We start from the raw sequence: 9110 nt of genomic DNA, 5'->3' as shown, positions 1-9110 counted from the left end.
AATCCTACCTCCCCCTCATGTAGCTGTGAGCCCTTGTACAAGTCACTTAGCCTCTCTGTGCTTCAGTTTCGTCATCCGTAGAATGGGGCTGATCGTAGCACCTACTTCAGAGTGGTGGGGAGAGTTAAATGAATTCACACATGAAAGCACTTAGGATGGTGCCTGGCACATGGTGTGTGCTTAATAAATATTAGCCGTTATTGGGCTGGCCCCGTGGCTTAGCGGTTAAGTGCGCGTGCTCCGCTACTGGCGGCCCGATTTCGGATCCTAGGCGCGCACCGACACACCGCTTCTCCGGCCATGCTGAGGCCGCGTCCCACTTACAGCAACTAGAAGGATGTGCAACTATGACATACAACTATCTACTGGGGCTTTGGGGGTGAAAAAAAAAAAAAGGAGGAGGATTGGCAATAGATGTTAGCTCAGAGCCGGTCTTCCTCAGCAAAAAGAGAAGGATTAGCATGGATGTTAGCTCAGGGCTGATCTTCCTCACACACACAAAAAAATAGCCATTATTGAAGAAGGAGCTGCTGTAGCCGGAATCTGAGGAGCATGGAAGGCCCCTCATAAGGCCTCAAAGAGAATTAATTCCCTGCTTCCTTGGGAGACATGGCTCCTAATATTAGCTCCATATTTTGGGCTTCCTAACTTTTTAAACTTCTTAAGCCAGGGATGTAGCGTGGATGTGGGAACCAGGTCCTGATTTAACTCTTGGCTGCTTCAAATTCTCTGTGGGACCTGGAGCCTGTTGCTTGCCCTCTCTGGGCCCCAGACTGCACAGCTGTACCATGGGGAGCGTGGGTTGGGTAGTGTCTGAGGGTGGAAGGGCTGTGGCCGGCTTGGACTCGGGGTGGGGCAGACTTGCCACCTCCACTGCCCCCCACCCGCTTCCGGAGAAGTCCTGACATCGCTCTCCTCCCCAGGTTGTGAAATGTGCACGCAGGAGGCGTTCCAGGCGCAGAGGAGCCAGCTGGTGGGGCTGCTGGTCTCGGGGTCCCTGGAGGGCTTTGAGAGTGTCCTGGACTGGCTGCTTTCCTGGGAAGTCCTCTCCCGGGAAGACTACGAGACCCTCAGCCTCCTGGGCCAGCCCCTCTCCCACTTGGCCAGGCACCTTCTGGACACTGTCTGGAAGAAGGGTGCCTGGGGCTGTGAACAGCTCATCGCGGCTGTCCAGGAGGCCCAGGCTGACAGCCAGTCCCCTGAGCTTCCTTGTGGCTGGGACCCCCACTCAGCCCACCCAGCCCGTGACTTGCAGAGTCACCGGCCAGCCATTGTCAGGAGACTCTACAGCCATGTGGAGGGCGTGCTGGACCTGGCGCATGAGCGGGGCTTTGTCAGCCGGTACGAATGTGATGAAATCAGGTTGCCCATCTTCACGTCATCCCAGCGGGTAAGGCGCTTCCGTCTTGGGTAATCAGAGTTCATTGCAAAAGGGTGCTTAGTCACCAGATGAATTTGTCTTCGTGAAGTCAGCCCTGTGGGGAGACACGGGTCATGGGATTCCCTCTGAAAAGGCAGCCAGGCAGGTAAAAGTTGCTCTGGATTTTTGGTGTCGTAGCACTACTGATGAGAGAAAGTGTTGTGCGGTGGCCAAGGGCGTGGATTCTGGAGTCAGAATGACACAGGCTCAGGGGCAGCTGTGTGTGACTGCGGGCTTCTCTAGGCATACTCTCCATCCTTCACCTCTCCTTCCCAGTTTCCTCATCTGTAAAACGTCTATAAGGTTCTTGGGAGACTTCAGTGAGTCGATTTGTGTAACACTTAGAACAGTGTGGTGCACGGTAAGCGCTCCTTAGCATGACACTTGGCTGCCATCGATGCTGTTTTCAGTGATATCAGTACTTGTACACTTCTATTTCTTCTGTTTTAATAACAGCTCAACAGATCATAACAATTCATTAAATTAACCTGTATTTAATAATTATTATAGCATGCTATGTACTAACGTAGTTTACACGCCCACATAGGATTTCTTTTTTTTTTTTAATTTTTTGTTTATTGCAGTAACATTGGTTTATAACATTGTAAAAATTTCAGGTGTACATCATTGTACTTCTATTTCTGCACATAGGATTTCTGATGTGAAATTGTGTTAGATTGTAGACGTTCAGAGTTGGGATATAACTGCCTCTGAAAATGCCATTCCACAAGAGCTGAACAGTGTCTTTGGGTATTTTTGAAACTCTTTGTTTTATTTTCCCCCAGACAGCGACCCTCGGCCCTCCTGTGATGTGGCTGGAATCGTCATTAACATCCCCCTTTATAGATTGGGAAATTGAGGCCCAGAAAGGTGGTTTGAGTTAGCTCACAGTAGTTGATGAGAGGGCCAGTGCTGTAGCCAGTGCCTTGACTTATTCATTTATCATTAATTTCTTCATTCATTTATTTAGCCAGAATCTGTTTAGATGCCTACTATGTGCCAGGCTCTGTCTTAAAGCTTATTATACTCAGAGTGCCTTGCACATAGTAGGCACTCAGTCAATACTTGTTGATGAAATACATGAATTATTGAATGAATTGGAATTACATTGCAGTGTTAGGATGGGCTAGCTTGGGGGACTTTCTAGTTTTTTAGTTTTGTCTATTTTTTAAAAAAATGTATTTGGTGTCCAGGTGAGTTTAGGTAAGCCTAGGTTGAGACTGATGGTATAAGCCGGTCTGTCTTCAAGGCTGTTTTAAAGCCGGCTCAAGGTGGCCAAGTATTTACAGAGCAGACATGGTGTGGTCCCCTCTCATTAGTGCATGTGAGACTTACAATCATACCCTGAGACCATCTCTGTGAGCCTGGCCCCGTGGGGATTACAGAAGACATGTTAGTTATTGTACCTACCTTGGTCTCTTTTGTGATATGTTGGGGGGATCAAATCAGCCCACGTGGGAAGTTACAGGATTGCGTCTTATCCTCTTTGATCAAGTGTTCAACAGCATAGTCTTGTCTGGATGCCCTGAGGGGTTTGGAGAAGATAGCCTAGAACCCTAGGGCCCGGAGGAGACAGAGAATGAATAGAGGAAGTATTTGGATTGATGAAGAAAAGAAAATAGGATAACTGATGAGTCAAAGAAGAAATCATAATAGAAATCTGAAAATATTCAGAACCAAACAATAATGAGAATATGATTTATAAAAATTATGGGATACAGCTAAAGCAGAACATAGAGGAAAATTTATAACCTTATAGTAGGAAAGAAGAAAGGCTGTATTTTAATGAGCTAAGAATCCATCTTAAGAAATGGCTAGGTAAACAGCAAAAACGTTGAGGGTGGGATGGAGCTGAGCACGTGGAAAGGATAGCAGACAAGAGATCTGAGGATCGTAGGAGTTTACAAAGGGACTAGGCTGCCTGGGGTTTAAGTTTGTAGAATCCAGCTCTCTCTGAGCCTCTGTTGAGCTCTGGCATTTATGATTCTTTAACTTAGTAGCTGAATTTCTGATTCAATGTGGGTGACACTTGTGGTATGTCCAAGTACCATATCCCCCCAGTCCAGGACTGCCTTGTATACTCTCATGATGATTTCCTATAAAGAGGTAGTTGTCATGGCCTGCGAGGTGGGGACTAAAAAATGCTGTGGAATGAAACACAGTGCAAGGTAAAGAACTAAATCCCTAAAATACCCATTGCTGCTATTTCCTGAGTGAGTGCCTACCGTATGCCAGGCCTTGTGCTCAGCCCTCTATGTTTATTATCTCATTTAAGCCACATCCCTACCTTCCAAGGTATAGTGTGGCCACACTGTTTCTTAACAATGAAGAAACTGGGAAGTGGCCCAGCTAGAATTTGAATCCAGGCCTGTTTGTCTCCATAGCTTGTGATCTTCTCTCTCTGTCATGAAATGTGAGGGCTTCATGGGGTAAACTTGCTCACTTGGGCATAACAGTTAGCAAACGTGAGGCTCGAACACCAGCTGTAATACCAGCTGTCCATATGACTCATGCAGCTGCTAAAGTTGATAGGGCCTGGGTGTCAGACTGCATTGCTTAGATCCTTCACAGTATTAACTTAACACATTTAACTTGGGAAAGGTACCATGCCTACAGAAAAGTGTATAATTTCATATGTTATGGCATAAACGTATTCCCATCACCCAGGTGAAGACATAGAATGTCACCAGTACCTTGCTCAATTGCGACCACTAGTGGTAACCACTAGCCTGACTTTTATGTTAATCATTTGTTTGCTTTTCTTTATAGTTTTAATAACTTATACAATTAATCCTCAAACATTGTATTGTTTTGTTTTGAAAAACTGCATAGCAAGCATAAACGTAGCTGTGTCAGGAAAGCGCAGTGTTACCTTTCCTTCCTGGAAGAAAGTCCCAGGAGCAGGGAAGCTGATCAGGGTCTCAGGGACAAGGTCTGGCTGTACCTTCTTGGGGGGTTTGTGAGGGCCCCTGGGGGGAAGTCAGTGGGCAAGGTCATGAGTGAGTCTTGGGAAAGACAGGGCTCCCCACAGCTGGAGGATCTGGTAGGGTGGGTGCGAGTCAGGGGCTGGATGTCCAGTAGGAATACGGTCAGAGGAAGTGGGCTGCTCTGTACGTTCAGTTGTAAGCTTGCCAAAGGCTCCTCCAGCTCCCAGGTATGGGGCAAAGCCAACACTGTGTGGGGTGAAATGAGTGATCTCAGCTGACCCAGGCAGCAGGGGTTGATAGAAAGAATGATATTAACCCCTGGAGCAGACAAGCCAAATATAGATAAGGATTAGAGCCAGGCCTGTCTGGACATCTAGTAGATAACTGCCCTCAATATATCTGTGTCTTGGGTCACACTGCTCCAGTCTGTATGGACTGGTGGCCCTCTGCTTGTAGTACAGAGCTATCATTCTGAGATTTCTCTTCATGATCCTCCTGTGTTAGTTCTCCTGTATCCTGAATACTATCTCTTCTTTCTTGGTTTGCTCCACTTTGGTAGATCATATCCTCTAGTCAATTCTTTGGAATGAGTGTATGGGAATTAAAATGTCTGAGCTTTTACATGTCTAAAAGTTTCCTAATACTTGATCGATAGTTTGGCTGGGTATAAAATTCTGAGTGGGTCATCATTTTCCTTCATAATTTTGAGAGCAATACTCCCTTATCTTCTCTCTTCCAGAGAAGAATTGCTGGAAGAATTCCAAAACCATTTTGTAACTCTTTCTGGAAACTTACAAAATTTTCTTTTGGTCCCTAAAATTCTGAAATTTCACAATTATGTACTGTGGTGTTCTTCCATTGTGCTAGGCACGCAAGAGGCACTTTGAATTTGGAAACTCATATCTTTATGTTCTGGAAAATTTTCTTGATTAGTTTATTGATGATTTCTTCCTATTTTCTCTCTTCTTTCTTTACAGAACTATTTAAATTTTAGAACTCCTGGACTGATCCTCCAATTTTTTTCAATTTCTCATCTATTTTCCATCTCTAAGTGTGTTCTTGCTCTGCTTTCTGTATGATACCCTCAGCTTTATCTTTAAACCCTTGAGTTTTTCATTTTGCTATCATTCTTTTAATTCCAAAAGCTCTTTTTGAATGTTCCTTATTATAGTATCCTGTTCTTGTTTTATGGATGAAAAATATTCTCTTACTTAAGGATCATAATGATAGGGTATTTTAAAATATTTTTTGTAATTTCTTTACACCATGCATAACCTTTTTATCCTTCAAGTTGCTTTATCCTCCCCCACTTATTTGACTTCCATCTCCCATATTAGATGCTTTCTTTGGACATGTGATAATCCTTGGTTGTCTGCTCATGACTGAAATAAAGTACTTCAAAACTTACTGGACAGTCAGAGCATGGAGGTGAGACTTGTCTACTTTGAGTTTCACTGTAGACATTTTGGGAAATGGCAGTGTTTGTATCTTTAGACCTTTCCTCCTGGGTTGGTTGAGTCCCCAGTGTAGACTTCACAGACCTCTTGCCTGGAGGTAGAGGTCTGATGGCCAGAGTTGTGGGAGCCGAGTGAGTGAGAGGGCCGGGCATTGATGGTGGTGGGAGGCTGGGCATTCAGCACTCATTTTGCATATGCTCATTTAAAACCTCTGTTTGGGGGGTAATCCCCCCCTCCTTCATTGTACCCAGTGCCTCACTGTCTAGGGACTCTGTTTTAGCCTTTCCAGATTATAACTCTTCACACTTGGCCATGGCAGGGCAGGGACAATTGCTAGTGGCTTGGAGTGGGTAAAGGGAACTGGAGATCTGTTTCATAAAGCACTCTGACTCAGCCTTCCTTGATTTAATCGTTTCCTTCAGTTCCAGCAGCCTTTATAGATTCTGAGATACATTGTGTGGTTTTCAATTTCCCCATTGTTGGCTTAGGGTTTGGCATTCTGGGCTCTCCTAAGTCTATTACTATTCATTCATCTGGCAAGTCCTTGAGCACCTACTCTGTGCCAGGCACTCGTCTAGGTGTTGGGGATACAGCAATGAACAAAACAGACAAAAATCCTCGTCTTGGAGATGCTCACATTCCAGTGGGGCGAAATAGACAATAAGCAAAAGGAAGTAAATGACAGAATATGTTAGAAGGTGATACGTGCTGTAAAAAACAGTAGAGTGGGTTTGGGGGTTGAGAGTCACAGGGGCCGGGGGTCCGTGATTGCAATTTTAGATAGACTGGTCAGGGAGTTCGCACTGAGAAGGTGAAATCTGAGCAAAGACTTAAAGGAGGTGAGGGAATTAGTCATGTGGATAGCTGGGGGAAGGACATGCCAGGCAGCGGGGACAGCCAGGGCAAGGGCCCAGAGGTGGGTGCATGCTTGGTATTTTCAGGAAACAGGAGGCTGGTGTGCTGAGTGGAGTGGGCAAGGGGAAGAGGAGTAAGAGATGAGACCAGAGAAGTAACCAGGATCCAGATGATCCCAGGCAGGACTTTTGTCTGGTTGGGGCCTTGTTGGTTACTGTTGGACTTAGGCTTCTACTCTGAGAAATGACGGAACTGTTGGGACATATGTAACAGGAATAGTGTGGTCTGGCTTTTACTTTCAAAGAATTACACTCCAACTGTGGTGTTGAGAACAGATGTTGGATACAGGGACAGAAGCAGAGAGACCAGTTATGCAGCCTTTGCAGTTTTCTAGGTGAGCAATGGTGGTGGTCTGGACCGGGTTGGCAGTAGAGGAGATGACGATAAGAGGTGGGGCTCTATTGCTGTGTATCCAACTTGGTAGACACTGGCCACATGTGGCTAATGAGCACTTGAAACGTGGTTGGTCTACAATGAGATTCTGTTTCAAAGACTTAATACGAAAGAAAGAATGTAAAATATCTCACTAATTTTTTATATTGGTTACATGTTGAAATGGTAATATTTTTGCTATACTGGATTAAATAAAATATATGATTAAAATTAGTTTCATCTTTTTTTTAATCTTTAAAAATATGGCTATTAGGAGACTCAAAATGACACATGTGTCTGGCATTATACTTCTATTGGACAATGCTGTTCTGGGTATACTTTGAAGGTGGAGCCAACAGGAGATGCTGGTGGATTGCAGAAGAGAGGCTTCAAGGATGATTCTAGAACTTTGGGGCTGAGCAACTGGAAGGATGGAGTTGATGTTAGCTGAGATGAGGAAGGCTGTGGGTTTGGCATGTGTGTGCAGATTAGGAGTTTAGTTTTGGATATGTTAAGTTGGAGGTGTTTGTGAGACTTCTAAGTGGAGATGGAGATGAGACTTCTAAGAGTGGATGTGTTGTCCAATGTTCGGGGGAGTAGTTCAGGTTGGAGATGAAAATGTGGGAGTCATGCGCAGAGATGGCATTTCAAGCCACAAGACCCAATGAAATCACCTCTCTTCCAAATGATTTGCAGCTTTCCAAATTGTTTTTCCTATCCTCGTAGGTTTATAGGTTTATGTCTTTTTTTTTTTTTTTTAAGTTATTCTCTCTTTTGGTGGGTTTTGAGAGGCAGCCAGATTGGATGTGTGTATTTAAGTGTTCATTTCACCACCTAATGCTGCATTGACTTTTTAAAACTCATCTTGTTGTTTTGATGTTTTTCCGGCCTTTTATTGTGGTGGAAGAGAGATGCCTATGAAATTGTAGTAATCAGTAGAAACCTTCCCTCTGTCACCTTTTCTGGAAAAATAATGGCCTTTGCTTTCCCCGTAGGCAAGAAGGCTCCTCGATCTTGCCACAGTGAAGGCGAATGGATTGGCTGCCTTCCTTCTACAACATGTTCAAGAATTACCAGTCCAGTTAGCCCTGCCTTTCGAAGGTATTTATATGTTCTTCTCAGTTCATCAGCAAGGGAGACAAAAGCTGTGTAGATTCATGGTTAAGAGCAAAAACTCCAGGGCCGGCCCCATGGCTTAGCTGTTAAGTGCACGCGCTCCGCTGCTGGCGGCCCGGGTTCGGATCCCGGGCGCACACCGACGCACCACTTCTCCGGCCATGCTGAGGCCGCGTCCCACATACAGCAACTAGAAGGCTGTGCAACTATGACATACAACTATCTACTGGGGCTTTGGGGGGAAAAAATAAATTAAAAAAAAAAAAAAGAGCAAAAACTCCAGAGTGAGACACGGCTGTTAGAATCCCACTTACTGGCTGTGCAAGTCTCCCTAAGACTCAGTTTCCTCCTTTTAAGGATAACACCACCGCTGTCTCATCAGGCTACTGGGAGGATTAAAAGGATGAACATGTGTAATATGAGGGTTAGCTTTTGTTATTTCCCACACTGCAGAATGCTAATTGGAGCTACGGTGTATTGAGGGCTAGTGCAGGCGTTCCTTACTAGCCAAACGTTATCTGTACTGAAAAGATGTGGATACACTTTTTGAGATAGGGCTGGTATCTCTTGATCTCTGCAATTCAGCTACTCACTATGAGAAACTCAAGAACCAAATGGATTTAGATAACGTGAGATCTCCCATTGCACATGGTCACCAGCCCAAGTCAGGAACCCGAGAGGCGTGGATGGCACAGCTTGAATGTCCTAGGCATCCTGCCAGGCCCTTTGTTTACGATATCTGTGCTTTGTGACAACCCTGAGAAGTAGGTGTCATGTTGTCCACTTTACAGACGTGAAAACTGAGACAGGGAGATGGAGTGACGCGATAGGGGAGGGTAGGTCTGGTTTGAGACTGTCTCCACCTCTGCTTAGAGAATGGATCGTCAGTTGTAAAGAGAGGAC

The 9110-nt window shown here is 45.0% G+C and overlaps 1 protein-coding gene across 1 annotated transcript in view; it reads left to right on the top strand.

Moving 5' to 3' along the window:
- Window positions 1-910: 910 nt before the first annotated feature.
- The window catches only part of NOD2 (nucleotide binding oligomerization domain containing 2), a 28537-nt gene continuing 20337 nt past the window's right edge, over window positions 911-9110 (top strand). Inside the window, exons 1-2 of the mRNA XM_014788374.2 lie at window positions 911-1390; window positions 8087-8192. Of these exons, the coding sequence (XP_014643860.1) occupies window positions 932-1390; window positions 8087-8192 (565 nt within the window). The 5' untranslated portion in view covers window positions 911-931. The remainder of the gene's footprint in view (window positions 1391-8086; window positions 8193-9110) is intronic.

The sequence above is a fragment of the Ceratotherium simum genome, chromosome 30 (assembly GCF_057802395.1).
Source record: "Ceratotherium simum simum isolate JZ-2026a chromosome 30, ASM5780239v1, whole genome shotgun sequence".
Taxonomy (NCBI): Eukaryota; Metazoa; Chordata; class Mammalia; order Perissodactyla; family Rhinocerotidae; genus Ceratotherium; species Ceratotherium simum.
The sequence above is the reverse complement of the archived record's forward strand: the minus strand, read 5'-3'. Positions and strand labels throughout refer to the sequence as shown.